The sequence below is a fragment of the Melitaea cinxia genome, chromosome 17, assembly GCF_905220565.1.
Source record: "Melitaea cinxia chromosome 17, ilMelCinx1.1, whole genome shotgun sequence".
Classification (NCBI taxonomy): Eukaryota; Metazoa; Arthropoda; class Insecta; order Lepidoptera; family Nymphalidae; genus Melitaea; species Melitaea cinxia.
Window position 1 is genome coordinate 7792065 of NC_059410.1, and position 13408 is coordinate 7805472.

The window sequence follows — 13408 nt, forward strand, 5'->3', positions numbered from 1 at the left end:
AGCGATATAATAAGAATCATTGATTTTTATTATATTGCTAATTGATTGCATTATAAAGCCAATAAACGAGATATATATTTCTAAAGTAAAACTTTTTTACGCACGCTTGACTTAGGGTTAAGCTGGTCCCAGACCCCCAAGGGACCTAGGCCCCAAGGAGATGAGTTGCTGGACCTCTACTGGGCGCGTCCCGAGGTGACGGATGGGGGAATACCACACACGTGGTTCCAGCAAGTGGTAGGGGTCTTAGGTCCTGGACCCCCGTGGACCAAAAACCGACAGACGGACGGGGCGGGTGGTTCGGTCGCCCTGTGGCGCGAAAGCGCGGTGTGGTGCAAAAGCGCGGTGTTCCGGCAGGGTTGCACTGGCTCCCTGGAGCTTTGCTCGGTTGTTGGTGCAGTCCGGTAGACCCGTGGGGTAGTTGCCGGGTCGCGGTCCACCACGCTGCTCCAATGGGGGTGATCCATGATCCACAGGTTGGCGGACAAATTCCCTACTATGAGTAACGATCGCTATCAGGTGTACATGATAACAACCGGGATTGACGGCTTAATGTGCTCTCTAAGGCACGGTGGGAAGATCCACAAAGACTGCACAAATACCCAGACCACAACAAACATCGATTAGCCCGTTGACGCATTTTGTAGCTGCTTTCTGTTCCGGGGGTTGTGGGTTCGATTCCCACCTTGAGTCTGGGTGTAATTTATATATATTTATTTATATATGTATTGTTTATATGTATTAATAGCACATAGATGAGATTTTTTTACTGAGCAATATTTTAACAAAAAAAGTGACCGTCTTTATACTTAAACTTCTAAGGAAGCTTTAGAATTAGTCAACAGAGTACAACATGAGCATTATCCGACTTCAGTGATGGTTTGGTGGGGTGTTAGGTATCAAGGAGTGATTGAGCCATATCTTTGTGAAAAAGGTATCACAAAACATCGGCACAAATGTATCAAGAGACCATTCTTAAAAATATAGATAAGCTCCTTAGCACCATGTAAAATAACCGAGAATGGTCCTTTCAGCAAAACTCGGCGCCGGGTCATAAAGCTCCCACAACAATGCTCCCAAAGACCCATCCAATCTTGGAAACCAACGTCCCAGACTTCATTAAAGTTGAAAACTGGCCGTCATCTAGTCCCGAACTTAATTCGCTGGATTATGATTTATGGTCAGTTTTATAAAGTACATGACAATTTGGAGTCCTAAAACAATCCATACGATTGCAGTGAAGAATTTTCCCATGAAAAGAGTGTTTGCTTCTATTGATAACTGGCCTCATCGTTTAAAGAATTATATTGCAGCCAATTGAGACCACTTTGAGTAAGCTTTATAAGTTTTTAATGTTTTTATATTAATGTAACTTACACATGTTAATAGTAAGTACCTGGGGGGCCGAGCTTAGCTCGGTATTTTTAGTAAATCGTGTTTTTTTGGAAATCATATTTAAATACGAATTACATAATGATAAAATATGAATAATAATTTTTTTACCGACAATATAAAAAATATAAATAAATATAAAAAATCAAAAAAAAAATACTAATGATAAAATATGAATATATTTTCTATTTTACCGACATAATAATAAAAAATATGAACTGGCTATTTAAATAAAAAATAATGAGTACAATTAGAAATAAAGAGAAATAATTGATCTGGAAAATTTTGAGGATTTGAACCGTGGTATATTCGGTCAATCGCGACCGGCCGATTCCCCATCTGAGCTATTACATCTTTAATGACAATTGCGAAATTTATGTTCGTATTCTAACAATATTGTAGCCATTTTTCCAATGCCTAAAAACAGGGATAAAACGACATTTTCTAAAAATGAATCCTAGCTAGATGTATTTATCTCCCCCGAAATCCCCTGTATACTAAATTTCATGAAAATCATTGGAGCCGTTTTCGATATTCAGATTATATATATATACAAAAATTGCTCGTTTAATAGTATAAGATAAATGTTACGTGCAATAGAAATAACGTTTTTTCTTTGTAATAATATTTAGGTAGGGCAAGACTTTTATACTAGCTATACCCTTGCGAATAATTCGCACTAAATAAGTATAATAGTTTTCACTTTACGAAATTACAAAAAAGTTTATACGCCAGTTGATTTTAAATAAAACAAACAATTTACCGACGGTCAATCATGTTGACGTTGTTTCAATATTAACGCTGTCAGATGGCAGTATTGCTGTATTGTATCTCAATGTGTATGTATATATATAATCTTAATAATTAAGTAATTTACAAAAATAAAAGCAATCATAATTTTTTTTAGTTGTGGATGCCAGTAGAGCAAGTAATTATCAATAAAATAATATATAATTTATGTGGAGTAATTGTGAGATTTTTTCTGAAAAGGGAGGCAAACATCTTAACCTTAGCGTATTAATATATATGATGATGATAATAAGAAGAAGATGGTATATTAAACAACAATATAAATAAAATTAATACATCTCTTACTTTTGTTTGTTAAAAATTACTGAGTAATGTTTGTTAATATAATTGTAGTACATCATAATAATACTAAACACTCTTTACCGTGTGGCTACGGTACTAAAGAATATAGCCACCCCCTCTCTTCCCGTGGGTGTCGTAAGAGGCGACTAAGGGATAACACAGTTCCGCTACCACCTTGGAACTTAAAAAGCCGACCGATGGCGGGATAACCATCCAACTGCTGGCTTTGAAATACACAGGCCGAAGACGGGCAGCAGCGTCTTCGGTGCGACAAAGCCAGCCCTGCGGGCACCAGCCCGCCTGCCCAGCGCGGTGACTATGGGCAAAACACATGAGTTCACGTTATATTTGGCGTAAACTTGTGGAGGCCTATGTCCAGCAGTGGACTGTATAGGCTGTAATGATGATGATGACTCTTTATTAAACGTCATAAAAACCTAACAAAAATTATATATATATAAAGAAAGATGTACAAAAGCGATCTGGTCGCTAAGATACATTCTTAATTTAATACCGGTTAACCTTGTCGTATCACATTCAACTTTAAATCAAGAAACCTTGTTTTCGTTGCAAATGTGCTCCTAATTAAATTGTTTATTTAATAAATACGTATACGTAGACGTATGACTAGAGTCATAAAGGTTCAAGTTAGGTAATTAAGTTACGAAATTCAACATTTTTTTTCAATGTCACAAAGATGATTGTGTAAATTAATATAAATAAATATACATTGTTATTCTCAGCAAGTTGCTATTATTAATTTTAATAACCTACAGTCTATAGTGATATTGTTTGGCAAAACAATGTAAAGCACGTAGTTGCTTTATCGGTTCACAGGAATAACTATATAAAGAGTGGATTTAATTTTTATGAACACTTGTATTTGTGTTCCCCGTAGACAAGGACTGAAGGACGAGAATATATAAAAGGTAAAAAAATTCTTATATATTGTATTTGTAAAACAACTCGTATTTTTACTGGGAGACGACGCCTCTTCTTTTTTGTTATTTAATTGACTTTTCATATAATAAATTTTACATTTCCACTAATCGTATTTACCATTTTAAATCAAAAAATATTTCATCTAAAAGTGCTATTCATCATTTTTAATAAAAAAAAAGAAAATTATGTGAAGCACATTTAGGTATCAATATTAGGTAATTTTATTTTGTACATTGTTCATCTCACAGAAATCGTTAAAAGTGGCGAACATGTAAAAATTTTATGACAATAATCGTTTGTTTTTAGACATGTGAAGTAAATAAGAAATTGTATAACTTTCTCGAAACAACATTATCGTTCTGTTTTTTCAACCTTCACGGGTCTTGCAACCTTCACAGTAGTCTTCCTACTGTGATTTACATGTGCAAACTGGATTACCTAATTTAAAAATAAAAAAGTGCGATAGTATAAAGTTGACAAGTTACATAATTTAAACGTGACTGTTAAATAATATATAATAATATAATATATATATATATATATATATAATATACCCCAAAAATGGCGTGAACTCGCGTGCTTTGGTGACCGCAGGGCTGGCTTTTTCGCACCGAAAACGCTGCTGCCCATCTTCGGCCTATGTATTTCAAAGCCAGCCGGTTGGATGGTTAGCCCGCCATCGGTCGGCTTTGTAAATTCCAAGGTGGTAGTGTAACTGTGTTATCCCTTAGTCGCCTCTTACGACACCCACGGGAAGAGAGGAGGTGGCTATATTCTTTACTACCGTAGCCAAATAGTAGTACTACATGTTACTTTCTTTTAATTACAGATGAATATGAAATTCGTTATAGTTCTTTCTGCATTTTTGGTGTTTTGTGCTGCTGTCGAGTTATACAGCACCGAAAATGACCATTTGGATATTGAAGCAGTTGTCAGTGACCCTACAACTTTAAAAGCATTCCTTGATTGTTTTAACGACAAGGGTTCGTGCGATGAACAAATGGCTGACTTTAAAAGTGAGTATTATTAAGTATATAGTGTATTTAGCTTGTCGTCTTTGGAACTCATTGCCACTGTCTATAAAGAATGCTCAAACATTAGAGACATTTAAAAAACTCACAAAAGAAATGTATTTATCGTCTTAATGTAATGTCAAGCAATTTTATTTCAATGAGTACTTTATGCTATGTTTTGTCTGTCATTTAAAATTTATCAGGTTTTTTTTTTTTTTACTATTATTGATATATATGTATTTGTGTATGTATGTGTATGTATATGTAAGTGAATGTATTTGGTGTACATGTACGTTTGTGACTATGTTCATATGTATGTTACATAAAATTTTTGCGCCCCATCCCTCACTTCTTATTTAGTCCTCTGCCTAAAGGTTGCCTGGAAGAGATCGCTGTATTAGCGATAAGACCGCCTGTTGCAGCTGATGCAAATTTTATTTTTATATTTCATTTGTTATGCTGTTAAAACCTTGTATTAGTGTGCGAAAGTGTAAATAAATAAATAAATAAATATTTATTAAGTATTTTTATATACAAGTTGTGAAAATAAGAAAAAACTTAATAAATACTATAAAACTTAATGAATATTTCTGATTTTACGCTCCGATATTAGTGCAAGAAATACGTTTATTCTACAATAACATAAAATTTTCGTGGGATGAGTCTTGTTATGTTGACTGTACAATAATGAATGATAATTAACGTAGCTTTTTTGGTAGTGTAAATTTTTATTCCGTTAGAGGAAGACGTTACATCATCCTCCAAACTACCTTTTTTAATAAATTGTGTAAGTAAAGTATTCACGTAATTACATAAGAATTTTTTTGGTAGTTTCACGTTCCGTATCAATACTTCTTTTATAGGAATAAGACACTATAAGATTTTCGCAATAACAAGTTATCTAACCCGAAAAAGTAATTATTTTTTTTTAGTAAATGTGGCGTACACAGACACATTACATAAATTGGCGGTTTATAGTCACTGTTTTATTCTCAATTATAATTGCCTGTTTGATGAAACAAAAAACTACCAAACACATCACGTTTGCTTTATTATATTAGTAACGAAATCGACCGAGTCGAACCAGCACAGACCAAAAATAATTTGATGGCAAAAACAAGTTTTTTAACCAGGATGATATAGTTTTGTACAGTCATTATTTATTTTTGTTATTTTGTAACTCTAGTTAGTAAAATTAAAAATTAAATATTTGTATGTTTGAATTGAGAAATCTCCTGCTCTATATACCTCTTTGTATTTTTAATCTTGAGTCAAAATAAATCTTATTTACTGTTATTACTTTTATTTAAAAAAAATATTAAAAGCATTAAATGTAATTTTAATTCTCTGAAGCTTTGATAAAAAACATGTTCTATTACTTATTGAAACTTAAGTAATATTTATTATAACAATTAAATAATCTTTGCTTAAAATTATACGAATATTTTTACATCATTAGAAAGCTACGTTATCTAGAAATTGCATTTATGATAAACATATTGCGTGATGTGATAAACATATTGCGTGATTGTGTTTGATAAAGATGTTTGCCGTGGTCTGGGTGTTTGTGCAGTCCTAGTGGGTCTCCCCACCGTGCCTCGGAGAGCACGTTAAGCCTTCGGTCCCGGTTGTTATTATGTACACTTGATAGCGATCATTACTCATAGTATGGAATATATCCGCCAACCCGCATTGGAGCAGCGTGGTGGATTAAGCTCTGATCCTCCTCCTACATGGGGAAAGAGGCCTATACCCAGTAGTTGGATATTACAGGCTGAAGCGAGATATTGCGTGATGTGGTCAAGTATCGACATACCTGTGACATATTTGTGAGAGCAACTAGTTGTAGATTTACTTTATTTATATTAAAGTTCAAACTTTTATGTTATAACTGTAATAACTGTGCATAGCTTTAGTGACCGTTTTGATACAAAATATTTTATCCCTAAGAAGATATTGAACCTTAATCCGCTAGAACCTTGTTTTTCAATTTGTTTTGCAGAAGACATACCCGAAGTAGTCATGGAAAATTGCGCAAAATGTACTAAAGCTCAGAAACATATTTTAAAGCGTTTTTTAGAAGAAATCAAAGTAAAGAAGCCAGATGATTACCAAGTTTTCAAACAAAAGTACGACCCTCAAGATAAGAATTTTGCTGCTTTGGAAGCGGCTATCGCAAATTCTTAATGTATTTGTTGCTAAGGTGCAATAGGTCTAAATAATTTTGACCATATGCAATAAAATCTTATTTAATTTTTATACTTGCTTATTTTTGAAATCCTCCTTATACCTTGATATAATAATTTATTTTAACATTATTCACATTGAACTTATCATCGAAGCACTCATTATCAATTATTGAAAATTTCGTTAGATCCTATACAACGCCTTGCAAATAATAATAGCAATATACGAAGACTAAACTGTTGCAAAATGTGTATAAAAGACTATTATTTAACTGTACTTCTCTAGTGCATGTTAACTTTTTGTTTAATTGGTTCATTTGTTCCAATGTTTATCGCCATCAACGAAAAACAAGTGGTCTTTCAAAACAAATGTGTGTAAAGAACTGTGGGTTTTATTATAATATGGTAAATTGAGAAAAAAGGGGAAAAGTTTTCAAAATGATCCCCTAAGGGAAATCGGTTACTCTATCCAAAGTATTATATAAGAGCAAACATTGAAAGAATTTTGGATAAGTAGTTGTGTAAAGTGTTGATATACTGGCATGCCATTTTCTTGTTTTAGTATTTTTAGATATATCAAAAATATTCTAAAACATTTTCTAAAAGATTCTAAAGGATCATTTTGTACACCTGTCTAAAATAATCCCTAGAGTAGGGTCAAAATTATCCCGATTATCATTTTCCACTCCAGGTTCAAATAATGTTTAATAACACATTTCTTGACCACTTTTATTAAAAAAAAAATATTATAATTAAGGGTATGGCTACATACTAGGAATTAATTACAACTTTGGTACATCTTAAGTACATATTGTCATTACATATTTGCCACAGGTTTACAACAAGCTTAAGTGAACACTTGCGTTTTTAGCTGCAACAGTAGATAACCTGGGCTCGTTAATATTAAATATCCTATGCGGCGGAATATTCTGTTTTCCTTGAGTATCTTTTGAACAACAGGTGCAAGCAGAAGATGTCATTTCAGGACTACGTAGTGCTATATCGGAATGATGTTTCCTAGTTCCATTCAACCAATCTACACCAACCTTTTTTTTTTCGACTGAAAATGGGTGTGCTATGTTATTTTTCGCAGCCAGCTCATAAGCCAGTAACGCAGTATCTTGTTTAGTTTAACCATACAGGCCTTTTAGTAAAAGCGTTATATTTATGTCAAGCGTTATAGCACAACAGGAAATATCTTGCTTAAAAATTGGAGCATCCCGACTGGGGAAGTACTCAGAATCTAACAGAAGATTACAGCTAAATAACTCTGCCTCAAATGGTGATCTATTCTTGTGGTAAGTAAAGTAGTCAGAGTTAGAGTTAAATTATATTATTATCAGGAAAAGCAAAAATAATACTGCTTTCAAGCAGTCTTGTGTTCCTGTGGTGAGTAAAGTGACCAGAGCTTCTGTGGGGATTGGGAGTATTATCGGCAACGCGCTTGCGGTGCTTCTGGTGTTGTAGGCGTCTATAAGCTACGGTAATCGCTTAGTATCAGGCAAACCGTACGCTTTTTTGCCGACCTTGTTATATACACATAAAAATAATAAACAGGTAAAAGCACTGTAAGCTACACCGCTACAGTCAGAGACACGAATCGTGAGCCCCACTGAGCCTAGGCGTCAAGTGTTTCACACGATTTTGTCGTTACCGTGAATCTTCATACCATTTCTTAAGATGTATCACCATTCCAAATGCAAATAAAAAAATTGTTTATTATTTTTTTGCTAGGATTTATTTTATTTTGTTCGGAAAATACTGATGTTTAAAACTGTTTTCTTAATTTTACGACGTTTGTTACGACAGGCTTTGAATCATAATATCTAATTATTGTTTTCCGCTACACTACTAAATTATATATGGTACATTTAAAGATTTAAACAAAGATACACTTGTACCTACGCGAGGTCGGGACGCCCCACTGCCTGTTGTTAAGCTCGTGATGATTTTTTTTATTTGAAGGTTAAAATCAAATTATGTGATGTTTTAAATATATAGGATTATAACAGCAACACCATTTTATTGTATTCACTCAAAGAGGTACCTTTTAGTAATATAATAGGTTATATTTATTATCTTACTTGATTTTATTAAAGCGGTTGTAATGAATAAAGCGTGTCTTTTGTTTTTATTGACATGTTACACATTTGCCGATGAAATATATTACGATCGACGATATGATTATTACGATATCGATTATTTTGTGGAAAATCCTAGATTATTGAATAAATACTTGGACTGTTTTTTAGACCGAAGTCCTTGTACTCCTGTGGGAAAAGTGTTTAAATGTAAGTAAGTATTTCAATCTCATTTCATTTACTTGATAAGTTTAGGTGATTCCTATACGAACAAGACCGTAGTATGGAAAATGAAATTTTCGTTTTATATAGCTAACATTCGTTATATACGAGTATATAGTCATTTACTTTGTCTATGGGTTGATTTTGATTCTGCTTTTATGGATCTGGTTTTATGGTGGCAGTGCAAAACAATTTTAACTAGACACAAATGAATTACCAAATATATATTCTAAAATTCCGAAAATTAAGATATAATTAATTAACAGTAGGTAATTAAATGTCTATCCATTAACGTAACTTGAAATAAGTTTAGTAATTATAAGTTTTTAGTAATAAGAGGTAGGTAATACTTTTGATATTGCATATAATGTCAACAGCCGAATTAACAATTTGTGTCATAAAATAAATTGCAAGAATTGTTAATTTAATGTACACTCTTATCAAGTAATGCGGTTAAGCTCGATTCGCCATGATTGAATACAAAAGAAAAATCTAAGACGTAATCTTAGATCGTATACGAGAATAAAATACTTTACTATACTCAAGAGTTTTATTGTCATGTTTGTTATATGGATTTGCAAAATACTACATTTATTTAAAAAAAATGCTATAACATTAATTAATTAGTAATTAATTAAAACAAATTAAATAACAAACTACCGCTAAAGTAGTTTAAGTGGTTAAAATTACTTAAAGTAAATATTCATACTTTCTGGTTTATTTACATATTTTATAATGAACATTTAAATTGAGTTATTAAATGACTGGCTTGATTAAATATTAGAATTGACTATTAATTAAGATATTTTATCAAAGTTATATTTTTTTGTTGTAAAAGTACATACGTACGGATAAAAATATATTGACCTACAAACGACTCAGTACTGAGTAAAGGTCTCTTCTTATATGGAGATGGATGCGAATCTGTCCTATTGCTTCACTGTGGGTTGCGGAAACGCATGTCTCAACTCTCAAGAGTTACTTCCGAAACAAGCAGGTTTCCTTGCGATGTTTTCCTTGACCGCAAAGCAAGGGATATATTTTAAATGTCTCAGGACATGAAAGTTAAAAGTGCTTGTCTATTTTAAATCCTTAACTATGGTTTTGATACGTATTCAATTAAAGTATCCGTACCATACATTTCGTATTATACATATATAGTTCCAAAATAATTTAACAAAAATTATAGAATAATTTGACAAAAAAAAAAATTAATCCGAAATATCAAGTCCATGGTGAATAGTTCACAAATATTGTATTTATCCTATTAAAGCTGTATGCAAATGTAAACCAAAAGAAACAATTTTAAAGTAGTGGGTTCGAGTTTAAAATAGAATCAATGAGTGTTATAATTATTATTTTTGAAGTTTACTTCTTAAAAACGATATTAGTGATATGAATAGGAATTAAGTGACATCGTATGAAACAACTGATGAACGATGATTCGATCGTATTTAAAGGGTAAACTTCACACATGCTTTTTAACTTCTGTTTATGGCTTATTGAGAAAACATGCATTATGTTATTATCATATGCATATTGTCTCAAAAAGTGTAGTAATGAAATTTCTTAATAACAAAAATGTAATGACTCATAAGAAATTACTTTAACGTTCGTTTATAATTTAACACGCTGATATTATTATACACGAAGCCTTTTGTAATAGAAACTAAAATAGTTAAAGTAACTTACATCTCGTTACTTTAATGCTAATTTTTAGTTTACCTATCTCATTGAAGTTGTAGATGCGTTGATAGTTTGCGATTAGCTCCATTTTAAAGAAAATTATATTACCATATTACTGTCCAGTATTTTGTCTTAGTCTGATCAACCAAATAAACAATATTCTTAACATTTACAAGTAGGAATTAGACTAAATAATACGATACTAGAGGTCGCCTAGTGGTCGAAATTCGGCCATAATTAATTTAAATTATAAGTTTGAGCATTATTATGGTTTTGATGAATTGATAATGGTTATGTTTGACATTCAGTATAGACAAACAATATTAATCTATAATCTATTCTCAATTTGATTTCAGACTTCAACAATAAACAAAAGAGTATATACGCGTGTGTGTATCAAATACATGGTAGTGTGTGTAATATTTTTTATATTGATTTAATGTACTTTTATGCATAATTAAAAAAATATATTAGCATTCTGCACTCTTTCTTTATATAAACTATAAGTGTGCGAAATTTCATACTCCTCCGTCCGCGCAATTTTCGTAAAAAGGGGTACAAAGTTTTTGTTTGACGTACTCATATATAGGTAAATGCAATGTTAAATTGATTTAATATTTTACATAATTGTATCTTCTTCAATATATAATTTCCTTTTTAGCAGTTCTACCAGAAGTCGTGAAGACAGCGTGTTCTAAATGTTCACCAATGCAGAAGAGATTCGCTGGCAGAACTTTCCAGGCATTCAAGAGATACTTACCCGAAAAACACGAGGAACTTAAACATAAACTTGATCCAAAAAACACATATTTCGCAAACTTTGAATCGGTTATATCAATGTCTTGAAAAAGATTACGTAACAGTTCATAAAAGTAGGGTAAGTAACGTATATACGTTGTGACCAGTATGAGAACATAATATCGGGTTTTGTAACGACCTTTATTATTACGGTTACGATTACTTTGTAAAAGAAATTCAATTAAAAATAAATTCGATGAAAAAATAAAATAAAAATTTTATTTTAAAACTCCATCTAATGTGTGTGAATATGCTTTTGCGATACCTCCTATGATACTTTTAAAAATTATGCTTCATTTATATGGAACAAAGTGTGATGTGATATATATAGATGGTGATAGATACCGTGGAAGAAAGGAATTTATAATATAAAAACAATTTCAGTCAAATTTTAATTTAGGTTGACTAGTAGGTGTTGTAATTAACGAGGTCGAACAAACAAATTAGCTCCCCCGCTAAATAAATCTTATATAATTAATTGTATTAGGTAGAAATTATAAAAAAAAAAAACGGATTCATATACAAACAATTAAGATATTAGTTTTCATTTTTTATAATGAAGCAACCATTTCGGATTTTATCGCGATTTAATCCGAAATCGAATAATCCGAATAACTTGTTTCATTATAATGAGTAAAATTCGCGTAATCATATTAAAACATAGTAAAACATTTCATTTTGTTAAAATTGACAGACCGTATTGAATTCGTCGTCTTGAAAAAATACGGAAAATATTACACGATAAAGCCAAAGAAAACAATGGTTTATTGATATAATAAATACCATGCTTTTTTTATACACAGATACCTCGTTAGAATATTCCGAACCTTCAAATAGCTATGTTTCTATAATAGTATTTAATCACATCTCGTATACAAAGGTAAACTTGTATGTAAATTATTGTAAAACTAGGTTACTTTAAGGTTTACTGAACTATCGTTACTTTAATGTTTAATAAAAGTTGATCCAATTAGTAATAGTAAATTCGTCTAAATTTTTATTACTTATACTTCGAATGAACGAATAATAAAAATATGTACTCATTTAATATAAATAATCATGTTGATATTATGCAAGTCGGTGTTATTATTACCCTAAATAAATAGTTTAATAGTTCTTCAGTCGTGAATTGTAAATATGTATAATCTTGTAAAATATTATTTAAAAGAATGAATATTGTCATTACCTAAAATGAAAAAAAAAAAAAAAAAAATCTTAAGAAAATTATAATTTGACTTCAACGGACTTAGTAACTGTTCTATTGAGTAATTAATGTACATGAAATGTTTTGAAATAAATTAAACGTTTTTCGTATACTTCGATACCAGCAATTTATACTAAGCTAACTCATAAAAGTGAACTTTACCATAGAGGCTTATAAAAGGGAAAACATGATTGATACCTTTTATATTAATTAAGAAACTTATTTGAAATTGGTATCTTTAATAGTTAATTTATTAATTGCACTTTCACAATTTTGTTATTACATATAAAAACACATTTTATTAAGTTTGCATTTAAAAAACCAACTTATCGAAAATTCGAGTTGGCGTAGTATAAATTGTTGGTGTCGGCATGAAGGTATGTATAAAATAAATAAATGTAAAGAAATCGGTTGTAAGCATGTTGTCATTGAAAATTATTTACTTCATTCATTCATTTGAAATTACTTTTATATTAGTTAATAAATGAAGGCCTGTTATAAAAAAAAATCATTTTGTAAAAAAATGTGAAATCACTAACTTTGACTATTTGCCTATAAATGTTTGCAATATTTCACTGCTGAATAGAGACCTTTACTGTACTTCTGTCCTTTAATCTCTGATTCATTCCTAGCTGGCAGTTGTTTTAAAATATCTTTTCAACACGTCATGGCGATTCTTTCACTACCCCTTGATCACGAGCCCGGATTTAAACCCTCAATAGACTTCTGTTAAAAGGTATATATATCGAATAGGTTCTCCATAAACAAGTTTTTCAGATCCTCCATAAACAG

General features: G+C 31.5%; 2 protein-coding genes across 2 annotated transcripts; both read left to right on the top strand.

The window, feature by feature from the left end:
- The first annotated feature begins 3318 nt into the window (after positions 1-3318).
- On the top strand, positions 3319-6698 carry LOC123661712 (ejaculatory bulb-specific protein 3-like). Its single transcript, XM_045596658.1, has 3 exons — positions 3319-3413; positions 4256-4442; positions 6442-6698. Exons 2-3 carry the CDS (start codon positions 4256-4258, stop codon positions 6624-6626), a joined length of 372 nt encoding a protein of 123 aa, XP_045452614.1. The 5' UTR covers positions 3319-3413; the 3' UTR covers positions 6627-6698.
- Positions 6699-7904: 1206 nt separating this feature from the next.
- LOC123661847 (allergen Tha p 1-like) lies at positions 7905-11622 on the top strand. The gene is made up of 4 exons (XM_045596786.1): positions 7905-7923; positions 8638-8668; positions 8846-8916; positions 11276-11622. Exons 1-4 carry the CDS (start codon positions 7905-7907, stop codon positions 11458-11460), a joined length of 306 nt encoding a protein of 101 aa, XP_045452742.1. The 3' UTR covers positions 11461-11622.
- Positions 11623-13408: the final 1786 nt, after the last annotated feature.